The sequence below is a fragment of the Anoplopoma fimbria genome, chromosome 19 (assembly GCF_027596085.1).
Source record: "Anoplopoma fimbria isolate UVic2021 breed Golden Eagle Sablefish chromosome 19, Afim_UVic_2022, whole genome shotgun sequence".
Lineage (NCBI taxonomy): Eukaryota > Metazoa > Chordata > Actinopteri > Perciformes > Anoplopomatidae > Anoplopoma > Anoplopoma fimbria.
Genome location: NC_072467.1, coordinates 16,739,370 through 16,766,944, shown reverse-complemented (window position 1 = coordinate 16,766,944; position 27,575 = coordinate 16,739,370). Strand labels below are relative to the sequence as shown.

At 42.6% G+C, this 27,575-nt stretch overlaps 1 protein-coding gene across 1 annotated transcript; it reads left to right on the top strand.

Moving 5' to 3' along the window:
- The first annotated feature begins 237 nt into the window (after nucleotides 1-237).
- On the top strand, nucleotides 238-27,575 carry trhr2 (thyrotropin releasing hormone receptor 2). The gene is made up of 5 exons (XM_054619560.1): nucleotides 238-620; nucleotides 13,025-13,157; nucleotides 14,496-14,647; nucleotides 15,515-15,638; nucleotides 27,072-27,575. Exons 1-5 carry the CDS (start codon nucleotides 238-240, stop codon nucleotides 27,573-27,575), a joined length of 1,296 nt encoding a protein of 431 aa, XP_054475535.1.

Genomic DNA, 27,575 nt, shown 5'->3' with positions numbered 1-27,575 from the left:
CTGTTACTAGCGTAACAGTTGTGATAACTCAACCAAACATGTGAGCTGCTAAAGCTTCACAATGGTCAATATCATGCTACCTTTAACTGGACTGGTTTTAAATAATAGTTAATGCTGTAAATGAAGGAGGAAAACCATGGCGACACTTCAGAGTCATGTAACTTATCACTTCAATCAAGTGAACACCACCTGTGATTAACAAACACTTGGGGTATAAAAGACAAGCCGTTAGCAGATATGACCGACAACGGGAGCTCCAGAATTGACACCCCCACCAACATCTCTCTGAGTCCCAGTGACGCCATCTCCGAGTCGTTGGAGTACAAGACGGTGTCGGTGTTCCTGGTCCTGCTGGTGTGTGGCTTGGGCATCGTTGGGAACATCATGGTGGTCCTCGTGGTCCTCACCACCCGTCACATGAGGACACCAACCAACTGTTATCTAGTCAGCCTTGCCATAGCCGACCTTACGGTGCTGGTGGCTGCAGGGCTGCCCAACGTGTCGGACAGTCTGACAGGCACATGGGTCTTTGGCCACGCCGGCTGTCTGGGGATCACTTACCTTCAGTACCTGGGCATCAACGTGTCCTCCTGCTCCATCACTGCCTTCACTGTGGAGAGGTGAGGATGGATGAACAACCAACTACAACTACAGCTTTTGCTAGATTGTGCTGTTTTGAGCTGGTATTGGCGTTCATTTGACTTTTACTTATTTGACATACAGGAGAATGCTTTGTCTTTTAATTTGCATATGCGAGCAAGGTAAACAATGTGGGGCTCGGTGATGTTGTCTGATGCAAGCCAATGTCTTGGCCAATTTTTATTTAAAACCTTTTTCTTTTTTAAAGAAAACCACTGCCAACAGATTGCTGTACTTCCTCCAGCAAAGGAGGAAGTATTGAGACGTTGTTGAGCACAAAGTCTGTGTAGTGAGGAGGTAATGGATGAATAAGACTACAAACATGGAACTGTAACGTAGGAGACTGGTGTTTGTTTACTCGTTTGCTACTGACAGTCAATGTTACTTTAACCATGACCCAGATTCCATTCCCTTAACTAAACCATATGTATGTTTATTTTTATAACCACAGTGACAAAGGGTCTGTGCCCCTCAAAAGGTTTTGAAGATACAGACAAATGACTTCCTGCTGATAGGGGCATCAAATGGTGGCCCTTAAAGCCTAACCGTTGTAACTTAATTATTGCAAATAATAACCTGCGTCATCATTAAAAACACAATCGACGTAGTACAATGAGCGAGTCCACACAGGTTGGAGGGGTCAGACAAACACAGGACTTTCTTCACAGGCAATACTGTCCGTATCGCATGCGAAAATAAAACAACCTTTTCTCACGTTACACGTTTGTAACGCAGTGTGTTTCTGTATTTGGTTGTATTTTTCCGTATTTGAAGCTCTTTTCTGTATTTGCTTGCGTTTTCTCTATTTGCAACACGTTTCTATATTTGAATCAGGAGAGACGAGTCAGATGAGGAAAAGATAATTGTTTATTATAAACACATGATGTGTGATAAAGTCTTCACAGAGTCTTTGGCTCTGGGACTTGTAATCGAGGGACATTTGCCCTGAGCAGCAGGAAGATAAATCCCTCCCGTGGAGTCCAGACACTGGTGGTGGTGGTGGCTGATGAGGCTGATAGAATGATGAGCTGATAGAATGAGTTGATGAGGCTGATGAATCTGATGAAGGCTGTGCTGTGATTGGGAGGTGGAGGGGAGCATGTAGCAGCAACAGTCACATACTAAAGGCAGAGAGACAATAATATTTAAACGACAGCATGCAAAAGTATAGTCTTCCTGACTGAGCTTACGCTAGAGCTTCATTTTGTTGAGTTTTCACATGCTTTTTTTTTTCTGTAATTGCAGTGCGGTTCTGTTACAAACTCAAGGACACCTAGACGCAGACACAGACAAAAGGGATGCAAGGGAAAAGGTTTAAATAGTTTCATTGTAAATTTATGTAGAGGGGAATTGGGGATCTGGGGAAATCCGAAGAAGCTGGTGGTGTTGTGGTGTTGAAGGAGTGAGGCAGGGAATATGGTGAGGTAAGATGATGTGGCAGTGTTGTCAGAGAGTGGCTGGCAAGTTGGCGTGGCAAGTTGGCGTGGCCAGTTGAACGGCGATGAGTGGCTGGTCTGGCAGGAGGGAATGGTGGAGAGTACGGGCAAGGCTAAGTGTTGATTTGCAGGCTTGATGGTGTGTGATGAACCTGGCAGAGTGGGTGAAGAGCGTAAGGAAAACCATGCCCCCGAAGAGAGCCGAGGCAGACAGACACAGGAGGGAGGGGGAGAACACCGGGAAACAGGTCGACAAAACTTTATTCCTAACTATTTCTTTATTTGGTTGTGTTTTCTGTATTTGCAGCCAGATTCTGTATTTAGTTGTGTTTTCTGTATTTAGTTGTGTTTTCTCAAAATGCTAAGCTAGCGTTTTCAAGACGTTCTCTTCATTTGCCAGTGTATTGTCTATTTGCATGTGTACTCTTTGTAGATCAATTTGTTCTCTGAGGGCCACCAAAGCGACAGATCAGAAAACTATGGTCCACTCTGGATGGACAAACAATTTATTGTTTAACTTTAGGAAAACTCAGCACTGCGTACAAATTTTCTTTTTACAGCCTCCAGCAATGGGTTGTAATTTCAAAAGAATATTTGTGACCCCACAGACATCTACAGTTTGCTGGGAAAAAAAGAATATATATATAATGGATTTGCATCCAATATTTCCACAGACTGTGCCGGTCTCTGCAATGGCCCGTGCAGCAGAATTTAACATATAAATAATAACAGTTCAACAAAGTGTAAATAGTACTCTCGTAGATGTTACCCTCTGTATATAGAGGGCTGGTAAACAATTGCGTTTTGACTTTGGATCAAGTAGTTATGAACTGTTGGGACACAACCCAAATGACAAAAAAACAACATGTTTTCTTAATTATCTGCAGTAATAGTAGTATCTATCAATGCAGATAGTTTGGGGTTTACTTATCTACGTCTTGAGATACCTATATCTAAAATGTATTCCACCACACCAGTTCAATGGAGGTTAATGGAATTTACTTAGCTGCTTCAATCAATTCAATTATCTTGAAAAAAAAACATATCTTGAAAAAAAACGACGCCCCAGTTACTATGGATAAACCTTAGTTTTGATTGGAACTGTTCGCTATCAAAGAAGTATTTCCTTCTAAACCAAAATTCCATTCACCTTCACTGAATCCAGATGCCAGCAGAAAGTGAGAGGGATATCCCCAAATTTGCTTCCTGTGCAACAAACTATACTTCCAAACCATGCTGTAGTGTTTTATATTTCTCAATGCATTTCTACCACCTAAACCACCTGAGTCATGTGAATAAACTAGACTTTAAAGATGGTGTACTGGCTAAGCCCTAAACTTAGTAGTACTGGTTGTTGATTCCGTTTATAGTTTCCGACGTGCGCCCAGCGCGCTCCAATTACCGCAAAAACGAAGACAGTTCAGTTTATTTTGCTGGTTTAATTTCCTTCCAATAATACACAGCCGCAATAATTCTAACTCAAAATACATGTAACAAAACAATAAACCCGAATTCCTCACTAAACTAAGATGCATTAACACACGGGGACACGGGCACATGGGCACAGTCGAAAAACTGTTTGCTTCCCCATCAACAACAACCTGTGATCAGGTTCAATCAGGTTAAATGCCTCACTCTGCTGACCCGAGGTCAACTGAACCACACAGCCCCCTAGTGGCACGGGGAAAAATTACACGAAAATAAAGCACATTTAATATGGCTCCTACACACCAGCCCCTAATTGCGTCTGCTAGAGCAATTACACCAACAATTTTAAATGAGCCATGAATACCAAAAAAAATAAAAAATAAAATGTGTATATAAAGCTCATTTTTAAATGGGAACCAATTATTCCTTAGCTTCATTAAGCAAGCATATTTTGGTTATCGGTCGTTCAATGATATTTTTTTTGGTTTTTAAACGAACCACACGTACTAGACCTCTTTTATCAGGGAAGGTTTCCAGAACTCTTCCTAGCATCCATGACCCACGTGGTGCTGTGGAGTCTGCAACCATGACTAGGTCTCCAGGAACAAAACTCCTCTTCTCCTGGTTCCATTTTTGACGCTCCTGTAAAAGCGGGAGGTACTCACGGATCCACCTCTTCCAAAAGAGATCCGAGATGTACTGGGTTTGTTTCCATCTTCTCCTAGCATAAACATCCCTTTTGTCGAACAGTCCCGGTGGGAGAACTGGTTTTCCTTTGAGTAGCAGCAGATGGTTTGGCGTCAATGCCTCAAGGTCGTTAGGGTCCTCAGATAGCCTTGTGATGGGGCGATCGTTGAGCATAGCTTCAGCCTCACAGAGCACAGTATGGAACCCTTCGTCATCCAGGGTTTGCTGACGGAGCACCGAGCACAAAATCTTCCTGATCATCCGGATCATGCGCTCCCAAGCGCCACCGTGATGCGACCCAGCTGGAGGGTTAAAGCTCCACTTGATTCCTCTCTTGGACAAGGCTCTTTCAATGCGGTCGTGATTCAAAGAGGCTAAGGCTTCTCGCAGCTCTCTTTCTGCACTGACAAAGTTGGTGCCATTGTCGGATCTTAAGTGCGAGACTTGTCCTCTTCGACAGATGAATCTACGCAATGCGTTGATGCACGAGTCTGTGTCGAGAGAATAGGCCACTTCCAGGTGCACAGCCCTGCTCGTCATACAAGTGAAAACCACTCCATATCTTTTCACGATGCTACGGCCTCTTCTCACGTCAACTGGCCCAAAGTAATCTACGCCAACGTTAGTAAATGGTGGTAGATCAGGGACCACTCTCTCTTCTGGCAGGTCTGCCATTTTTTGCTCACCGGCCTTTCCACCATGGAGCTTACAGATGAGGCATCTGGATATGATCCTCCTCACTGCAGTAGGTCCACTCGTTATCCAGTATTTTCTCCTTGCAGCAGAAAGAACATGATTTCTGCCTCCATGTCCGAGCTGTAGATGGATATGACGGAGGATAAGGTCGGAGATGTGTTGGTCTTTTGACAAGATGAGGGGATGTTTAATGTCCTCAGGGATTGCTGCCTTATTCAGCCGTCCCCCAACTCGTAGAAGTCCTCCATCTAAAACTGGATCCAATCTGAAGATGCTGCTACTTCTTGGCACTTGTGGCTTGCCAGAGGTTAGTGCAGCAAATTCGGTTGGGAATCTCTCTTGCTGGCAAAAAGCGATTATGGAGGCCTCAGCCTCCAAGAGATCTTCCAGCGTCACTTTCTGATTCCCAAGTGATGTTGAGAAAGCTTGCATCTCCTTTTGCACATCCAACCTTGCTGCTCTAGTAGCACTGGTGCTTGCAAGCTCCAACTCCTTTCTCTTCTTACTCAGTTTGAGCAAAGTTCCTTTCAGCTTTATAAGCCATACAACTGCAACCTTTAATCTTTGCCAATCAGAGAAATGGGTCATCAGTTCTGATGTGGCATTGGTGTCAACAAGTACTGCATTGACCGTCAGACTTCTCTTTACTTCTGGGTCATCGACAGCGACACTTGTATCCACAGGGAATGTTGGCCACGTTTCTTCAGGTTCCCATAGGAATTCTGGGCCTTCCATCCATCTTTGCTTCACAAGATCTTCTGCTTTCAATCCACGTGAAGCATCATCAGCAGGGTTCAGGGATGTGGGAATGTATCTCCACTGTTCAACTTCAGAGTTGTCCCTGATGGTGGTTACCCTGTTTGCGACGAAGGTTTGAAATCGTCGGTCCTCGTTTCTTATATACTTAAGAACTGATGTGCTGTCAGTCCAAAAGCAGGCCCTCTTCAGTGGAAGCTGGAGCTCTGCTTGAAGCATCTTGTCCACTCTTACTGCAACAACGGCAGCGGTGAGTTCTAAACGGGGAATTGTGACCGGCTTTAGGGGAGCTACTCTGGCTTTGCCAAATAGGAAAGCAACATGAACCCGTTCATCCATGTTCTGCATCCTCAGGTAAGTAGCCGTCCCATATCCGTTCTCGCTTGCGTCGGCGAAGTGATGTAGTTGTGCGCTGACAGTCCTCCCAAATCCTTCAGGCTTAACACATCTGTGGATCTTGAAATATGCCACCTTCTCAAGATCCATCAGCCATTTTTTCCACTTCTGCTGGAAAGCTGGAGGTATTGGATCGTCCCAATCACACTTCATCCTGCATAACTCCTGCAACAGCAGCTTGGCGGGGAGTACAAAAGGTGCTAGGAATCCCAATGGATCGTAGACGGAACTGATGATGGATAGCATGCCTCGCTTGGTTGGCGGCTTCTCCTTGACTTTCAGCTTGAATTTGAAAGTGTCCGTCTCGATACACCACTGCAAACCCAAAGCTCTGTCCAACGGCAGCTTATCCCTGTCCAGATCAAGCTCATGCAGGTTCTTGGACTTGAGATCCTCTGGGAGGCTTTGAAGCACTTCCCGACTATTACTAATCCACTGAGTGAGGGTAAAACCTCCTTTTCTGCAAACGGTTGTAAGGTTCTTAACCATGGTGACTGCGTTTTCCTCAGAGGGCAGACTCTTCAGCAAATCATCCATGTAGAAGTTTCGGTTGACCGTTTCGATCACTTCTAAAGGAAAGTGGGCCTGGTTGTCTTCAGCAGTCTTTCTAAGAGCAAGGCAGGCAACACTTGGTGATGAAACTGCTCCAAATAAATGGACAGTCATTCGATGCTCTACAAGATCTTGTTCCAGGTTACCTTGAGGCCACCATAAGAATCTTAAGAAGTCTCGGTGTTCCTCTGCCACCTTAACTTGGTGGAACATAGCCTTTATGTCTGCCATTATCGCCACTTGTTCCTGTCTGAATCTCATAAGAACTCCAACTAACGAGCTGGTGAGGTTCGGTCCTTGCAAGAGCTGACTGTTGAGAGAGATCCCTTTGTACTCTGCTCCACAGTCAAACACCACTCGTAACTTTCCCTTCCGTGGATGGTACACACCATGGTGCGGGATATACCACACCTTCCCTGTTGGTGCTTCTAACTGATGCTGCGGCACTTCTTCGGCGTAGCCATTGCTAATGACATCAGCAAGAAAGTTTTTGTACTCCTCATGAAAGCTTACGTCTTTCTGAAGTCTTCTTCTCAGACCACGGACACGTTGCACGGCAACCCTGAGGTTGTTCGGCATCAAAACATCTTTCCCTTTGAAAGGCAATTGAAATGTGTAGTGTCCGTTTTGGAGCTGAGCAGAGCTTTCCATTGTCTCCATAAACTTCTTTTCTTCTCTTGACATTTCTTCCTGTTCTGCAGAAGCTCGGTCATTGAAGTCATAGTTATATTGGCTAATTAACAGTTCTTCAATATGGTCAATGGCAATTCTATTTGCACAAAATGAAGGGTGGTCACTTCCACAGTCGTCACTTCCCCCTAACGGGCCATTTATTACCCACCCCAGTAGGGTTCTGATCGCGTAGGGTCCATCTTCACCTTCACGACTGTTAATGACCTCCCAAGGCTCCATCAACTTGGAGGCGTTTGTGCCAATTAACAGATCCACGTCAGCGTTTATGTGTTGAATGTTTACATTGTCTAAATAATGCCATTTTCTCAGCTCCCTTTCACTGATTATGTTGGCTGTAGAGACGGGCATTTCTTTCTGGGTAAACACTTTGGGAAGTGGATAGAAGCTCTCACCAGACAATCCGGAAATCTCCAGACTGTCAACGATAGAACTTTCTATTGAGTTGTTATGGCCCAAGGTGCGGATATGAATTTTGAATTTGCGTCCTTCCATGTTCAACCTGTCGACAAGCTTCCTGGTGCAGAAAGTTCCTGTACTCCCTGGGTCCAGAAAAACGTAGGTTTCAATAACCCTGTTTCCCTTTGCGCACTTCACCTTAACAGGCAAAATGGGAAGAATACCATTGCAGTGGCCAGCCCCTGTAAGACCACAAGCGGAGGATGTTGTGCGGCTCTCAGATGTTTTTGACCGCTCACTGTTCTTCTCATCCTTTGAAGAAACCCTTTCTTTCTCTTCAATGTGCAAAACACTGGGGTGCGTTCGGTTGCACTTTTTGCAAGTGATGCGCCTGTCGCAATTCCTGCTCAAGTGTCCTGTGCACAAACAACTGAAACACAGACCTTTCTCCTTTAGATAGTCCAGTTTCTCCCTGTGTGGTTTTCTTCCCAGTTTAAAACATTGATCTAAAACATGACCACCAGCAGCACAATACTGGCAGAAGACAGAAGTAGTTTTAGTGAAGGTGGTCACTTTGCCGAGAGCCTTTTCCCTCTGGTCACCATCTGGTCTGCTGCATCCGTCCTCATTCCTGTGAGTGTCTGCTTTATATCCATCCTCAATGACCACCTGTGTTGCAAAGCTGTTTCTTCTCAGCTGTGGCGTCACCTGTATCTTGCTCACTTTTGTAGCTCCTTTGAGCACAGGTGAAGTGTCCTGTATATCACCAAAGACTGGATCTGAAATGATTCTGACCTGGCACTCAATGAACTTGACAAGGTCTGAGAATCGTGCCCTTCGACCAGTTTTCTCCAGTACGTCACATGCCTTTGCTCTCCACTTGTCTCTTAGTTTATACGGAAGCTTCTGACTAAGAATCTTCATGTTCGCTGGCATGTTAAGTTCCTCCAAATATTGAAGATCTTCCATAGCGTTGGAACACTCACGGAGGAAAAGCCCATAAGCTTTGAGCGCTTTGGTGTCTTCAGCTTTGATGCTTGTCCATCCTGTGACCTTTTCCATGTAGGCCGCTGTTATTTTGAACTCATTTCCAAAGTGCTCCTTTAGTAACCTTTTAGCGACAGCAAATCCTTTGTCTGCAGTCATGTGAAGGCAGCTGCGTACAATATCTCTAGGCTGCCCCCTAGTGAATTGTTCGAGATAGTACAAACAGTCTCCTTTACAGCCAGTCTTTGCTTCCACGCAGTGCTCAAATGCCCTCATAAATGTGTTGAACTGCAAAGGGTCTCCATCATAAGTTGGAATTTCTCTGCGCGGCAGCAGATGTGATGTTTGCATTTGAACAAGGAGAGCCGTTATGTCATTCTGTTGTTGCAGCAGATTGTAAAGACCTGCTGTCTGATTTTGGTCTTGCAGGGGTTGCTGCACTTGTTGGCCTAGAGTGGGTTGAAAGCTTTGACTGAATGTTGGCATTGATTGCAAGTGAGGCAGTTGAGAGCCATGACTGACAGTTGGCTGTGGTTGTGATGCAAAATGCATGGACAAAGATGCTGAAACGATTGAAGTTTCAGCATTGCATTGTTGTGGTAAAGATTCACGCTGCTGTGCGGGTGGAGCCACATATATTGAGGCCTGTGGATTGAGAGAGGTGAGCTTAGATCTAGCCCCTTTTCTAAAGTAGGAAGCCATTCCATCAGATTGCCTTGAATGGATGCCGCTCCCCATCTGTAGCACTGCTAGCTTAGCAGAAGTGGCAGCTATCTCAGTGTCCAGCTCAAGCTTCTCCCTTTTTCTCCTCCAGAGAAGTTCCTGCTCCTCCAAAGCATGTTTAGCCTTTAAAGCAGCAGCTCGGGCCAAGAGTGCGGCCTGTTCCGCCTCTGCCCTGCGTCTGGCTGATGAAGTGGAGAATCTGCTACTTGACGATCTGTTTGAGCCATGGTGCCTTGACTGCACATTTGAAATGCTGTCTTGAGGTCCAATCTCATTTTCACTTTGGACAGTTTGAGATTGTTCAGTTTGACCCAGCAAATCATCATTAACCTCATCATCATGATCATCACCCACTTTAGTAGCTGGACAAGCAGCAGTGTCAGACAACCATTGATTTGTACCCACAAGAAACTCCTTTACATTCAACATTTTAGCTTGGTACCATATTTCATGTTTGCTTGCTTCCTCAGCAGGCAATAAACCCAATAAAGATGCATGCACCTGCTGTATTGTGTTACACAACTCATTAAAAACGGTTAACTCATTTTCAACCTTATTCACATGTTCTTTATCACCCATGAATTTAAGAATAGATTGTTTTACTTTAGACAGTTTACCAAAGTTAGACTTTCTTTCCTTTTCTAAAAAGCTTATTTTTTCCAACAAAGCTTTATGTGTTAATTTACCCACACGTTTTTCAGTTACAGATTTTACCTCTGCACCCGCAAGCTCAGTCTCAAGGCCCAGTTGGCCTGTTCCCTCTTCAGCCATAATGACGACAAAGTCAGTTGGCTTTATTAGTCCGCAAAATAGTTTGTGTTGCGCAAACAACTCGTCTCGACGAGAAAGTTATTTTTAGTCGGTTGCGAGTCTGCTACCAATGCATTGGGTTTACGCGAATGTGTGCACACAAATTACCATGGCCATTCATATCAGCGCTGATCCACACATACCCCAATCGAGCGTTGGCCGGCTTTGATGAATGATGTCCCGGTGAGATGATGCTGTCGCTGACCCGTAGCTCACTCCGGTAGCTCCAGCTCCGTTAGCGATCGGCAACTCCAAACACAGGGGCGGCTGGCCCATAGTGGGCGATAGTGCACCGCCCTCCCTCACATCCGTGGTTTCCAAAGAAGACGTTAATCCACAATGTAACAAGTCGGCGTCCTCTTGGTGAACGTTCTCCAAATCGAAGCAGTTTTTCGACCTAAATGTACTGGCTAAGCCCTAAACTTAGTAGTACTGGTTGTTGATTCCGTTTATAGTTTCCGACGTGCGCCCAGCGCGCTCCAATTACCGCAAAAACGAAGACAGTTCAGTTTATTTTGCTGGTTTAATTTCAATTATCTAACGATATAGTTTCTCTAGATGGCATTGCTCTAGCATCCAGCACTACCGTTAAGAACCTTGGAGTTATCTTTGACCAGGATCTGTCTTTTAACTCTTATATAAAACAGATCTCAAGGACAGCCTTTTTTCATTTACGTAACATTGCGAAAATCAGGCAAATCCTGTCTCAAAGTGATGCAGAAAAACTAGTTCATGCATTTGTTACCTCTAGACTAGATTACTGTAACTCCTTATTATCAGGCTGCTCTAATAGGTCTCTTAGATCTTTACAGTTGATCCAGAATGCTGCAGCACGTGTTCTAACAAAAACTAAGAAAAGAGATCATATTACTCCAGTATTAGCTTCTCTGCACTGGCTCCCTGTTAAATCAAGAATAGAATTTAAAATTCTTTTACTTACCTACAAAGCTCTAACTGGTCAGGCACCGTCTTATCTTAAGGAACTTATAGTTCCATATTACCCAACTAGAGAGCTGTGCTCAATCAATGCAGGGTTACTTGTGGTTCCTAGAGTATATAAAAGTAGGATGGGAGCCAGAGCCTTCAGTTATCAGGCTCCTCTTCTGTGGAACCAGGTTCCAGTTTCAGTCCGGGGGCAGACACACTCACCACTTTCAAGAGCAGGCTTAAGACCTTCCTTTTTGATAGCGCTTATAGTTAGGGCTGGTTCAGGTTCGCCTTGGTCCAGCCCCTAGATATGCTGCTATATGCCTAGACAGCCGGGGACTACCTAGGATACGCTGAGCTCCTCTCTCCTCTTCTCTCCCTCCTTCTTTATGTATTAATCTCCTATTTATGCACATTACTGATTTTGCTTCTTCCCCGGAGTTCTTGTGCTTTCTCGCCTGCAGGTTCCCAGGAATCGGGGTTATATTTGGACTGTCATCGTGCCACCTACTGAGGCCCTGCTGACACCCACTACTACTACCACTATCATTATTAGTCACATTACTATTATTATTGCCTGTACTATTACGCTTATTGACTTGCTTCTACCCTGGAGTCTTTGTGCTTTCTCGCTTCGCAGGCTTCTATAAATCGTGGCTGTACCTGGACCGTGGATGTGCATCCTGCTACGGCCCTGCTGACACTGACTGCTACCACCATTATTATTATTACTAGTCACATTACTATTACTATTACCTGTACCATTAAGCATTTTAGCTTTACTTCCACCCTGAAGCCCTTTTGCTTTCTCGTTCTGCAGGTTTCCATGAATCGTTGTGGTACCTGGACCGTAGTCGTGCCTCCTGCTGTGAGCCGACTGCCACCCACTGCTACTTCGATTATTATTATTAGTCACATTACTATCCCTATTTTCATGGCTATAATTCTACTGTAATAATTGCTGCTGTTATTATAAGTAGTCTTATTATATGAATCATTTATGTCATATACATTGAATGTGTTGTATCTAAGAACTGTTATGCTGCTCATTCTGTACACATGACATCTATTGCATTCTGTCCATCCTGGGAGAAGGATCCCTCCTCTGTCGTTCTCCCATAGGTTTCTTCCTTTTTTTTCTCCCTGTTAAAGGTTTTTTTTTAGGGGAGTTTTTCCTGTGCCGATGTGAGGGAAGGACAGAGGATGTCGCATGTGCACAGATTGTAAAGCCCTCTGAGGCAAATTTGTAATTTGTGATTCTGGGCTATACAAAATAAACTGAATTGAATTGAATTGAATTATGATGAACTCACGGCCCCCACCAGATAAATTGGACAGCCTGAAAATGTTCAGGGGAGATTATGACCTACCTCCAGTAGAGGGCTCCGTCTGTTCTTATAGAACCATGGTTACAATATCGTAACCTTCGATAGCAGACTGTACAACCTTTCATGATGTATGGAAATAAATGTCAACCAATAGCTGCATGAAAGGTAGTAAAACCAGACATCAGCAGTTAAGTTAAAACATGCAATGAGAGAGAGGAATGTGCAACCTGTTCCGTCTTCTAACATCACCTTATTTCTCTTATGATAGAGGAAATGATCTGTTTAATGAATTACAGTGAAAGAGTCGATATTAAGTCGATAAAGGATATTCTTCGCATATCACATCAGTCTTTTTTTCTCCTCTTGGTGTGACCTGGACAGAAAAAAAAATCTTTACCGATGGTCGGTGCTCTACTGAAGATTTTTATCATAGCACAGAGACGGCACTCTAAAAATGGAAAAACATTGCATAAATAACACATTGATATCTTCTTACCAACAGATTGTCAGTAGTTGAAACATTGACAGCTACGTTTGAGTTTGAACCCTCCATTTCCTCTTTGCATGCAGGTACATAGCTATCTGCCATCCAATAAAGGCTCAGACAGTGTGCACGGTGTCCCGGGCCAAGCGGATCATTGCCGTGGTTTGGATCTTCACCTGTGTCTACTGCATGCTGTGGTTTTTCCTGGTGGACATTCAGGTTAGATAAATACACTGCATTTTTCCATTACATTTTGTCTGTTACTGGTTTAACCTGGGACGGCATGGTGGTGCAGTGGTTAGTACTGCCTCACAGCAAAAGGGGTTCTTACTTTGACCCGCTGATTGGTCCTTCTGGGTAGAGTCTTCTTTCTCCTGGGTCAGGGTAATTGTTGACTCTAAATTGCCTGTGGGTGTGAATGTGAGCATGAATGGTTGTCTGTCTCCATGTGTATTCCCTGTGATAGGCGACTTGTCCATTGTAAACCAATCGTCTCACCCAATGTCGGCTGTGATTGACTCTAGCCCCTCGCAACCCTGTAAAAGATAACTGTTACAGATAATGGATGGTACAATCATTTTTTTAATGTAAAATTACACTGAATAAAGCGAACGGTACAAATGTCTGCTGGTGAGAGCTGTGCCTGGAGGCATTATGTTTTGGGTTGTCCATCCATCCCATTTCATTTTTGGTGAATGCAATATCTCAGGAACGCCTCCCTCAAATTTTGCATAAACATTCACCAGGACTCAAGGATTAATTGAACTGATTGGATCTTTGTGGTCAAAGGTCAGGATCACTTTGACCTTACTGGAGCACCTGGAGGGAATTATATTACATATCACACAAACATCCAGTTGGACTCAAGGTTGAACTTATCAGAATTACGTGGTCAAAAGTCACTTGACCTCACAAAACACCGTAACTACAGTATTTATAGTTAACTATGACAATTTTACACAAATGTCAAATAGGATAAAATGTGATGACATTTTGGACAGACATGCAACTTACATACAAGGTCAGTGTGTATGTATGTATGTATGTATGTATGTATGTATGTATGTATGTATGTATGTATGTATATATATAAATTCTTACATTGCTTCATTTCTATTTGAACACACTTTTGGGCTATATAAATAAATAGCACCCTTCACAGGTACTGCATAGTGTGATGATATAAATGAGAGATGAGATAAACAGAGGAATAAAACATTTGTGATTACCTAGCCTCTTTTGTCCGTATGCTGGTTAAGATAAGATAAGATAAGATAATCCTTTATTAGTCCCGCAGCGGGAAATTTGCAGGCTTACAGCAGCATAGAGTTAAAGTGCACACAAGAGACATAGTAAAGAAAGACAAGATTAAAAAAACAAAAAAGTATTATAAATAAGCAATAAAACAGTAGAAAAACACAATAACTGAAATATAATATTTACAGACAGAAAAAAAACAAAAAACTGCAGGGGGAATGGGAAAAGCTTTTTAAGAGCTCTGTGCCATTTCTGAGAGTAGCATCATTGTAAATGATTGTATAACTGTGTGACATTCAGGTCAGCCAGGATGGACATGTGCAGTGTGGCTACAAAGTGAAACGGGAGCTCTACCTGCCCATCTACCTCCTCGACTTTGCCATTTTCTACGTCATACCGCTGCTCCTCGCCATCGTGCTGTATGGCTTGATAGCACGGGTCCTCTACCTCAGGTACTGTAAAAAAGGTCTTTCAAACTATAATAATACATACAGTAAATTTGTTCATATATAAGGGTCACTCTACCAATTTTATGCATGTAATATATCAGTTTATCCATCATAAAAAATATGCACAATGACTTCTGGGCCTCTGTTAGAGCCTTGTCAAGCCTGATAGAACAACCTTGATGATGTCAGTGTTTTTTTTTTTTAATGTCAGCTTGGCCTTTAAGATTTATATCAAAAAGCGTTACAAAACTGGAGGCATGGAGCTTGTAAGAGACAGGTGAAATGGAAATCTCTTTAGGTTCCAGTGGTTTTGGGCTCCAGTGGTTTTGGATATTGACCCATAATAGGGACACATCAGGATGTCTCTTACTTTGTTTATAGAGTTGAAAACCTGCTTTAGATTAAAGATTAAAGATTGATGACATTTATAACCGACACTGATGGGCGGCTGTGGCACATGAGGTAGAGCGCTTGTCCCGTAACCACAAGGTTGGTGGTTCAAACCCCTCTACCAGCAACATGCCGAGGTGTCCTTGAGCAAGACACCTAACCCCAAGTTGCTCCCCGGGCGCTTCATTGCAGCCCACTGCTCCTCCGGGATGGGTTAAATGCAGAGAAATAATTTCCCCATTGTGGGACTAATAAAGGATTGATTATTATTAAATACACTGTGTTTATGACAACAAATATCAAGGTCCAAAAAAGGTTTGTTGTTTGCATTCAAAAAATCAGTTTAGCCTTTCTGCAGGATTTCGAGACCTGTTAAAAAACCCTATAGGGCATGTTAAATCAAACCACGTCCTAATATCTTTATCTAATCAAGAAACCAAACCAACCAACACATCTAACAACACACTTATGTCCCTCCAGCCCTCTGCCCAACCATTGTGACAACAGCGCCACCACACTGCGTCGGAGCTGCAGGGAAGCCTCTGAAGCGGGGAAGGGAGGTCGCCCGGCCCGGCCAAAGAGCGCACTCTCCTCCAGGAAACAGGTTTCTGACTCATCCAGCACTTACCCCGCGCCCCCTTTCGCATCAACCCCTTCTGGGCTCCTCTTTTCTCGCTGTTACATTCTGTCTTATCTATCAATTCATTTCTGTGCGATAGCTTTAGTCACATTTGACCCCGGTCACGTCTTTGGCTGTGTGTGTGATATGCTGGGAACATAGAGGCCGTGATTCCCTCTTTACAGCATGTTGACGATGTCCCTGCTAGCCATTTCCTCAGAAAAGTGGCCTCTTGTCGGCTCGCCGTCCTGGCTGTTACAAGGCCCTGATGGCAATGGTGGTGGTAATGGCTTTTCTTCCACAGGCTAAGTAGTCAAAGAGCCTTCTTACTGAGAAAAGCCCCTCTCTCTCCTGGGTTGCATGCTTGCTGCTATATTCAGATGAAGAATATATTCTCTCAGGCGTTTCGGCCTTGAAAGAATCTACCCTCAAACGCCACTCAGAAAGGTTAGTTATTTTTAGCCCAGAAAGGAGTCGTTTTGTCTACATTATTATTACTTAAAAAGTTGTAATTGAAAAGCCAAAGTACTAAACATAGATTTTTTTGTATAAAAGTATTCACATATTCTAGGAAAAATTAAATAGAGATTGGTCTATAAATGTACTTTATTTCTTTCCACTCCACCCAGGTAGGTCATGTCCAAATGACTGTAGTTGTTTGTTACTCTTAAAAGTGCAATGTGTAAATCCAGGCCAAATTTTTGTTTAAAACATTTAGAAAATAACTAAAATGTTCATAAGAGTGTAAAGAAGTATCAGTTTTGACCTTATGCCAAATACATAAATGTAAATTTAGATTGTATGGACCCAGTACAAAAGGTGAAATGCTGGCACTTATTTTCTTTGGAACAGGTGGCCAGTGACTACACATTGCACCTTTTTATTATTATTACATTTACAAGAAGACAAAAGTAGCTCTATCTCCTCCATAATTTTCTTCCAGCCATGGAGCTGGATTGGGCCAAATTTATATGCTCCTATTGAATCACGGCTATCCAATAAATCGAAGTCAGTCTGACAAAGGATTTTTAAACCACGGATCCAAGATTGAGTGTCAAATCAGGAGAGTGGAACAAGAGAGAGGCAGAGTTCAGATGTAGAAAACATCTGAACTCTATGCAAAACAATGGTGCGTAAATTAGCCTAAAGCTGAAGTGTCAAATGCAAAGGTTCATTACAGTTTCTGTGTGTGTGGGTCTATAATAATAAAGCACAGCAGTACAGACTGATTAGAAAAGAGACAGCATAAACAACAACATTTTTTGTCTATAAACATAGGCATCTACACAGAAAACAGCTTGAGCTTTTAATAAGAGGTCGATTAATCGGTTTGGCCAATTCGAGGTAGATAGGATGGTTCACAGAAAATCGTTATCCCACAGACTTTGAATAACATTTTTCAATTTAGACTACATCAGTGATAATTTCTCCAGAAAGCAATTCTCAACTCCAAACAAAAAAAAAAACGTCCATGCATTATTCTTTGATTAGAAAATATGGTCTAGCCCTTGGGGTCACGGTGAACGGCTGATTTTGAGGCAAACAGTCAAGTAGTATTCATGTCATATCTGACCTGTTTTCAGCCTATTTCTCAAGTGAAACGCTGTGTACATAACCATTGGTGGTTTCGATTTTGAACCCTGTATGAACTGCTGTAACACCAGGCTTTTTATGACCAAAGTCACCTGGTCTAGCTGCAGCATGTTCTGGATGTGATGTGGCTGCTGGAGCTGTTGTGGCCACTCTAGACTATGCTTGTGATTCCACCAGATGCACCACAGCAAATTTCATAAGTGCTAGTGGTTGAACCTCAATAGTTCTAGTCTATTTTTGATGGAGCTGCGGAGTGTCTCCTCTACTGGTTGAGGTGATGCATCCAAAACAGGCTCCTTTTCCTGTACCCCCTATCTGTGGTCTTTAAAGTAAGCATTCACCTTCTGCTAACAGGCATTATGTGTGAAATAAAGACAATAAATAATGAGGATGCATGTATTTGTAACAAGGAAAACACTGCCAGAAGTTTTCAATGCATGTTCATAACTGGACTCTATTAACTTGGTCTGTAGGCTAGAACACATCAAAAAAACTACTTGCAGATTTTGATCTGTAGATGCCAATAAATTATTTTGTGAAATATTTGGTTTTCATTTTTTATTTATTTCATTGATAATTATTTTAGCCTATGTTTTCAAAATTAAATCACCTTTGACCCTTAAGTTAAATGATACCCTGGACTTAAAATCCTTGTTTTATTTGATGGCCTTGCTGCCGAAGTAACAACATCAAAGGCTAACGGGCCTTAAACAGGACTTCTGAGTCCTGTTTATATCCACCTGATGAATGCATGTCCAACATTGACTCTCCTATTAGCTCTGTTTTGGTCTCCACCGACTCTAAGAAAAAAACATGGCTCTTTAACTACTAGATGCTCCACTATTGTTCAGCAGCTAGGTGCTAACATTTTTGCTTTAATGTTTGGTGCTGTACAGTGAGACATTTTAAATTACTAATTTTTACATTGTTGTTATAAAACCATTTGTTTTTGCAGCTTTTAGGTTTTAACGGATATAGGCTTGTAATTTTAACAAATAACAAGATATTTTCTAACACAGTTGCTCATGTTTTGTAGTTATGATACAGCTCGGAGGGTTTTATACCCATCTGAGCTGTGTTAGAAATGAAACGTGATGAAATTAAAGCACATTTCAAGTCCCTTAAACAATGTCTGGACTGCTGGATGCCTTAAAAGGACTTCTCCCTTGTTCCAACCAAGAATGATTGTGTCTGCAGGTTGTGCAAGGTCACAGATTATACGATAACCCTTTAATTAAATGGTTGTTGAGTGCTTTACCTCCCCATGCAACCTTCAGCATTGGTTGTTTCTGTGTCACTGAGTGCGTCCTGAGTGTCTCTGCATGAACACGGCCTCGGTGAAACTTAACTCTCATGCGAGAGCAGAGAGAAGATCCTAATCTCTTGTGTTCAAGGGGCTCCATCAAGGAGCAGAAGATTTGCATAATGTGATTTGGGATTTACATTGAAGTTTTCTTAATACCGCAGATGGTTTCGCTCTCTCAGTTCTTCAATGGGCACTTCATGCTCTTTCATTCTTTTGATAGGCCAACTCAATCTGATAGGAGTTTGATAAACTTGTGTATGCCAAAGAATGGCACTTTTATGATTAGATTTTAATACAGTGTGGTTTGAGATTGTATAGTTTTAATCTCTGAGAGTCTCTTCATGTCTGTGATCTCCTCAAGTGTATGTCGAGGAGGACAGATGGGGAAGCACTGTTGATAGCATCGGAGGCTAAATGTGAATTCTTTGGCTCAGTGTGCTGAACTGTGCATCCGTTGAAATCCTGGATTCGGTCTGGGAGGATGCTGTTTGCCAGCTAAAAAAAAAAATCTGATTTGTTTGTAATGCCGGAGTCAAGTCTCCTTTAGCCACATAATTACAGTGTTAATATGCATATTCAAAATGTCATTGCAACACTTTCTGTCTCATCATGGCAGCGGAGAGATAATTAGAAAGCTCTCCTCCTTCGTATTCAATTAAACGCTTTGTTGTTTATGAGTTTATCTTTTTTTAACTTCCTGCCGAGGTGACTGTCACTGGCTCAATGCTTAAGGCACGGATACTGACCCTTATCTCAAATAGCATTTTGCTGCGAGGAGGCGTGGGCATGATACCTGGTATCAAGTGAGAACGAGGCTGCAGGGTGAGACTAGGGGGGTAGGTGTTATTGGCCACTGATAAGACTAATCACTTGAGCCTTACAGAATGACTTGCTCTTTTCCCCTTCCCTGTCTCGAAGGGGTTCAGAAATTGTCTGAGCCGTTACCATGGTAACCAGCCAATGGAGTGGTGGGCTTGGGACACCTTTCTGAGACGCTACAGTGCTTTGCCATTTGAGGTTGAATGTCCTTGCTGTCCATTTGGATCTCTTGGTTGGCTGCCGTTTTGTGTGTTGTGTCATCATAGACTGTATAAAACATGGACATAGTCTGTCTGACTACCAAGCCGGCTAAGAGCAACACGCTAGTGTAAGAAGCTAGGCTAGCTCTTTCATTTTATGCTTTAACATTAATGTTATCCACCATAAAGAACATATAAAGCCTCTTTCTTTCGTGATCCCCTAGCTTTTCTTATAACGTCACTATGAATCAGATTTGTGGTTTTTAGGTGAATATCTTAACATACAGTGGGTACGGAAAGTATTCAGACCCCTTTAAATTTTTCACTCTTTGTTTCATTGCAGCCATTTGCTAAAATCGAAAAAGTTCATTTTTTCCGCATTAATGTACACTCAGCAACCCATCTTGACAGAAAAAAACAGAAATGTAGAAATTTTTGCAAATTTATTAAAAAAGAAAAACTGAAATATCACATGGTCATAAGTATTCAGACCCTTTGCTGTGACACTCATATTTAACTCACATGCTGTCCATTTCTTCTGATCCTCCTTGAGATGGTTCTACTCCTTCATTGGAGTCCAGCTGTGTTTAATTAAACTGATTGGACTTGATTAGGAAAGGCACACACCTGTCTATATAAGACCTTACAGCTCACAGTGCATGTCAGAACAAATGAGAATCATGAGGTCGAAGGAACTGCCCAAGGAGCTCAGAGACAGAATTGTGGCAAGGCACAGATCTGGCCAAGGTTACAAAAGAATTTCTGCAGCACTCAAGGTTCCTAAGAGCACAGTGGCCTCCATAATCCTTAAATGGAAGAAGTATGGGATGACCAGAACTCTTCCTAGACCTGGCCGTCCAGCCAAACTGAGCAATCGTGGGAGAAGAGCCTTGGTGAGAGAGGTAAAGAAGAACCCAAAGATCACTGTGGCTGAGCTCCAGAGATGCAGTAGGGAGATGGGAGAAAGTTCCACAAAGTCAACTATCACTGCAGCCCTCCACCAGTCGGGGCTTTATGGCAGAGTGGCCCGACGGAAGCCTCTCCTCAGTGCAAGACATATGAAAGCCCGCATAGAGTTTGCCAAAAAACACATGGAGGACTCCCAAACTATGAGAAATAAGATTCTCTGGTCTGATGAGACCAAGATTGAACTTTTTGGCGTTAATTCTAAGCGGTATGTGTGGAGAAAACCAGGCACTGCTCATCACCTGCCCAATACAATCCCAACAATGAAACATGGTGGTGGCAGCATCATGCTATGGGGGTGTTTTTCAGCTGCAGGGACAGGACGACTGGTTGCAATTGAAGGAAAGATGAATGCGGCCAAGTACAGAGATATCCTGGAAGAAAACCTCCTCCAGAGTGCTCAGGACCTCAGACTGGGCCGAAGATTCACCTTCCAACAAGACAATGACCCGAAGCACACAGCTAAAATAACAAAGGAGTGGCTTCGGAACAAGTCTGTGACCATTCTTGACTGGCCCAGCCAGAGCCCTGACCTAAACCCAATTGAGCATCTCTGGAGAGACCTGAAAATGGCTGTCCACCAATGTTCACCATCCAACCTGACAGAACTGGAGAGGATCTGCAAGGAAGAATGGCAGAGGATCCCCAAATCCAGGTGTGAGAAACTTGTTGCATCATTCCCAAGAAGACTCATGGCTGTACTAGCTCAAAAGGGTGCTTCTACTCAAAACTGAGCAAAGGGTCTGAATACTTATGACCATGTGATATTTCAGTTTTTCTTTTTTAATAAATTTGCAAAAAAAATTTCTGTCAAGATGGGTTGCTGAGTGTACATTAATGCGAAAAAAAAATGAACTTTTTCGATTTTAGCAAATGGCTGCAATGAAACAAAGGGTGAAAAATTTAAAGGGGTCTGAATACTTTCCGTACCCACTGTATATTGGATGGATTGCAGTGAAATTTGGTGCAGACATTAATGCTCCCTTTAAGATTAATTGAACTTTCTCCTGACTTTTCATCTTGCGCTATCATCAGGTCAAGCCACTTTGGCTTGTGGCTAAATACTTGCATAACTAATGATACTCCCATCAACTATTATTATTATTATTATTATTATTATTATTATTATTATTATCTTAAGCCCCAAAACAGCAACATAAAACTCAAATGGGTTGAGTCAGACCCTTGAATTCCTTCAAGGAACTTGATTATTTTTCTTAAACCATCTAAAATGGCAGCCATTTTAAAAACTAAACCTCCCCAAGTGTAAGTTTATACCAGATCACATTAAAGCTAGGGTGGGCGATTTTGGAGAAAACAGCCGTTGAGATTCCGTCGCGTGCTCTCTGGCCTCTCCCTGCCACGCTACCTGCTGTAGCTCCTCCCACCGAACGTCAGTTATGCGCGTTCATGTGAATTCAGTTACATTGATAGGAAGACGAAACACCATGTCCGATTCCGAGGTAATTAAACATTAGTGCTGATAGCTACATAAGTACATATATAGCATCAACATCTTACTCACAGACATAACATGTATGTTATCTTAAAATCATTGCAATTGCGCTGGTAGGCCTAAGAAAGGTAGCTGTATCAGCCAAGCAAGATAGCAGACTAATTGCAACTGTAGTTCGTTAGCATAAGCTGCCAGAGCTAGTAACCTGGTCATCAATATATTATATACTGACGTTTTGAAGTCATGAATTGTACTACAATAACGCTAATTTTTTGCATTATAAGAGTGTCCAAGAAGAGAGCCAAGCTGGCTCTGGGGACGATTATGTCCCAGGTCCTAGCAGCACAGGACGTGGGATATGTAGGGTCAGCGGACGTCCTGCTGCTAGAGGCAGGCAGCCTAGGGGCAGAGGCAGGGGCAGAGGAAGGGGACGAGGTCGCGGTCGGAGAGGTCTTGACACGATAGGGCAAGAGGACATGGCCCGTGTGGAAACAATCAGGATTCAACGAATCACAAATGAGCAGGTATGTTTATTTCATGTCATACTTTTAACCAAAAAAAATCAGGCGAGCCAATTTTCAGTATAAATGTGTAATAAGTAATTGTACATTTCCTGGCCAGGTTCGAATCAGAAACCTGAACCTAGAAGCTTCCCACCATCTACTGGAGCTGTGTTTGGAACGGGAACCATCCCTCATCTTTGACCTCCTGGCCATGTCCATCCCTCATCCCACATCTGACCCACAACATTAGGCCTTTTTTTTCTGGTCTTTGGCAAACCCTTGTCTGATGTCAGCCGGGCTTCTAGGATAGCACTCTGCAGGTCTGCCATGTATCCGTAGTCCTTCTCCACCTTCACTGTGTAAAGACTCCAAGTCTTTGACTTTTTATTGTAGAGCTTGCAGTACCTGACACAGGATGAAATAATGTCTCAATGTATCCACATCAGTCATGCAGCTTAGAATATTGTAAATCTGAAATATATATATATGAAAATTATTGAAAACGTACTCTATTGAGCCATCAGCCTTCCTCTTCACCGGTCTGTGAACATGATGGTTATAGTCCAACGCTGCTAAGAGGGTGCGAGCCTTGTAAACAGGTGGGCTAAAGCTGAATCGCTTGCTGGCATACATCAGGATATGATTATGGAAGGATTCCAGCTCAGCGGTTGACCTTACAGAATAAAAGAAACAGATGATTGAGCTATGACCCCATATCTATACACATATAATATAACTTTAGTGCTCATTTGAAAGTGGCCATGAATACAGCGTTATAGATATGCTTGTAAGAGCCATTACCATGAATAGTGTTTATAACACCATGTGCCCAGTATTGTGACAAGTGTAAGACAGTGTATAGCAAGCACCTCAGCCAAGTCATTAGCCTGAGCACTGTATCTCAAATGCCCATATAGCAGGACTTAGCCACTTACAATAACCTTCTTATGAAAACATGTTTACTTACCTGAAACTCAGGAACTTCTCCACATTCTTCAGCCAGTGCTCATCCAGCACTATTTCTGACAGAACCTGAAAGGCCTCAGAATCACTCTGGATCCACTCCTTCTCCCTGTCGGCCGACAAGGGGCCATGTTCACAGCAAGATAGGGCCCACTCATGCTCTCCTTGAACATGGTGGAGAAGACCTGTCCACATATCCTACAGTAGAACAGAACTGCATCATTTCTTATTGTGTTTTTTTTTTTACACAATAAATAATACCTATTTTGTCATTATATAAATGCTAGTACAAGTTTTTAAAATAAATATAAAATAAAATAACCAAAGTCAATTTATCAATAAAATCAAAATGTAAGAAATGGTCAGGAATCGCAAAGTGAAATCCAAAACAGAACAATACTTACACCGAACTGATTAGTGTTCTGTGCAGTCTTACAGCAATACCAGAAATGGTTGCATATCTCCTTACTCCAGGTAAGGAGAATTGAACATCCTTTCCGAAGGCCTGCCTTGACACGGAATGGAAAATAACATTTAAATAAAGCTCAGACTTTGTCATCAATGTTGATTTGGCAAATTCTCTGGAACCAGGAACCTGATGTAATCACCATCTGTGTGGTAGACACCTGGCTTATAACTGATAACTGCCCTCAAAGTGAAATATATGATCCTACAGTATGTCTTTATTGCTAACTAAGTACTCACCCATTCCACGACAACTGATGTGCCCCTGGAAGTTATTTTCACTTCAAATGGTCTAAGTGCTCCACATTCAGCATCAGTTACTGGGTCCTTTGTGTTGCACTTGGGGATTGGTACGACAAGATACTGAGCCAGCTGTTTAAGACAGCTATGGTAGACAATGGAAGCTGGTTGTCCAATTATATCTTCCTTGCAGAGGACTTGGGTCTTCTCTGGTTGCGGTGGTATCACTTCTGAGGAATTGTGTCCATCATCAATGTCATGAACAGTCTCCTCCAGACCAACAGCTGGTAATGTGTCCAGCCATTTGCTCTTTTGGAGAGCTCCACCAGTCCTGTGATAACAACATATACAAACGCTACAGAGTTTAGGAATAACATTTGCGTATTGAAAGGCCTGAACCACAATACAGATATATCAAACATGCAAGTTGCTGGAGCAATTATACTATTGTTTTTCGTGTTATTTGGGGAATATGCCGTTTTATGTTTTGACTACTGCGTGGATTAATTGTTCATGGGAAGGCATTTAGGTTATCACCTGGCATGGTGTATGTAATTCGGGGCAGCTGACAGTTTTGTACCGTGTCCCAAGTCATGGGAATTGTTTGCTTTGTATTGAACTGAATTGAATACCTGATATGGCAAATAGACGTAATTGAGTTGCATGTTGTAATTTAGTTGCATCATGTGCTACGGTGAGCAAGAACCAGCAATGGATAAACGGGTCACAACACTCAAAGATATTTGATTTATTATACATACCGCACACAGAGATAAGGCACGTAATCGATGTCACTGTCATCACTGCATTCGCTGTCTTCCCCCATCATTTCTTCCTCCTCTGAAGATGACCCATCGTCCATCTCCATTTCTGGGTGCCAACTGTCATCTTCTCCACTGTCATCTTCCCAGGTGTTATCGGCCCAGCCAATTCTATGAAGGAGATTTTTTAGAGGGCTAAGTTTAAAAGTGTATTGCATCAATAATACAGGGATTTGATGGAACATACAAGGGAACACTAGAGCCGAGGACACACTTACGTAGAGTTCCGGATGTCATTAAATTCTTCTTCAGTTATGACTTCAATGTCAGTTACCTGTGGAGAAATACTACAAATACAAAAACAATAAAATACAATATTAACATATTGGAGTACTTGAGAAGTCAATAAATGGAGAGGTATTAATGTTGATTAGTTGATACAGAAGTAACTTTTTCCACTGTTCTTTCTTTACCTTGTATCCATACTTTGAAATGTAGTGGCAGGATTGGTGTCCTCTACATCTTCAGCATCCAAGAAGTCATCGGCTCTGAGAATATAAATAGTGTTATGAAATAAAGATCTTTGAAATTAGTTATTAGGCTATATTGTCTTCTATAAAGGTGGAAGCTGAAAATAAATGTACACAATTGCATAATTTGGAAATGTTAATGGAAAACGGTGGTGGGGTAGTGATCACCTGTCTAAGAGGGTCTCTGAATGTATGCTTGAAGCTGGGGGAAGAGGCAGGTTTCTCCTGCGCTTGCATGGTGTGGATGAAGTAGGGGATGTGAGGTTCTCATAACTGCCAAAACAGGTGAAGCACAACAGTGATTGGTCAACAAAGAAAAACGTTATCGGAATTAAAAAAATATATATATTTGTTAAAATAACACAGAAAGCCAGATTACACACAAGGAAACCGTCACTTCAAAGCGATCGCGAAACTGAGCTAGGCTGCTGCTAGCTTGCAACAACGTTATAACAATACATGGAATATCTTATGCTAGACTTCCCTCGCTGTGCTTATCTTGGCAGTTGTGTCAAAGTAGCTTTTACACAAACGTGACTCGGACATTATCCACAGTTGAGTTGAGGCCTAGGCCACGTGTTAGCACAATCTCTGTGTTATTCCGACAGGGTTGGTGTGACCATAACTAACCTATAAAACGGACCGGGAAAAGAACCATGGGCTGATGCAAGACATCCTACAGAACCGTATTGAAATGGTTACATTACAGAACCGTAATATAACGGTTATCATGGCTTTGCTTAGTAAAAACCATACCAGCCGACACTTTACATATTCATCACAATATACCATGGAGAGATAACACAATTCCTTACCTGTCTATAAGAAATGTAGCCATCTCAGCGTCCGATTTTAAGTTTCTCAGGTCACGTAACTCTCTCCATCGCTCATAAGCCACGCCGATGTTTACTCTGGTTTTATTTCGAGCTCTCTCCGCCTCCCTTTTAGTAGCTGTCCTTTCAACAAGTGTCTTTCCTCTTTTTTTCGCTGTCTTAGTGGTGTTAGTTGATGGTATCCGGGGAATGGGAAATTTATGGGCCGTTGATGAAGACATGGCTATTCATTTGTTGTCCGCCGTAGTAGTAGTACAAAACTGTCAGACCGCTAGGCTCGTGAACGCTCACGCAGGGACGCACCAACGTCGTTGCCAAGGTGACCGGACAGTCCCACAGCCAATAAGAACGGAGAATCGGAGCCTCGCTCTGATTGGTCAAAGTGTACATGAGCGGTGGCAATTTTTGGGTGCGGCCCACAGAGGCAGGGGAGAGCAAAGTTATGAGCAGATATTCTCAGAGCACTTCACCTACATATAGCTGACTGGCTATTAGGACAGTTTTGCCAAATATTACAGTAAAGAAATTACCCACCCTAGCTTTAAAACATTTACAGTATAAATTTCATCTTTTTTCATTTTAAGCTAGTTTTAAGGTTTGGTGCAACCCAATTTAAAGTTAAACCATAATTTAATTAGGTATAATTAAAATGTAATTATTATTAAATTAAAATGAATCATCGTTGTTGCAACTCAGCCTTAGAGGCTTTATTTACACAATAATTCCTATTCCATCTGCTTTAAATGTTTTTTTAATGGGCTGTATCTCTCTTTTTCCCTACAGGTGACAAAGATGCTGGCAGTTGTGGTGATCCTATTTGCTCTACTGTGGATGCCCTACCGGACTTTAGTTTTGATCAACTCTTTTGTGTCCACGCCTTATCTGGATGCCTGGTTCCTCCTGTTCTGTCGGACATGCATCTATGCCAACAGTGCTATAAACCCTGTGATATACAACGCTATGTCTCAGAAGTTTCGCTCAGCATTTCGCGGGCTTTACCGCTGCCAGCGACCAGAGGGAAATCAGAGGACGCTGTCAATGATCCAGACAGGCTTCGGCACCATTAGAGACCCCCTAGCCGCCCAGGCCAATAGCAATGGAACCAATGAAAACGCAAGGAGAGACCTCTTTAATACTGCCACTGATATGAATTCAAAGCAAAATGGAAGTGGTCGTCAGGAGACAGCAACAGCCAATAGCAAGAAAGTAGACCGTCCCATCAACATCAGCCCAGCTACTAGCTTTGGTGTGTGTCCAGCTGAGACGACGTCATCTGGTGATGAGTAA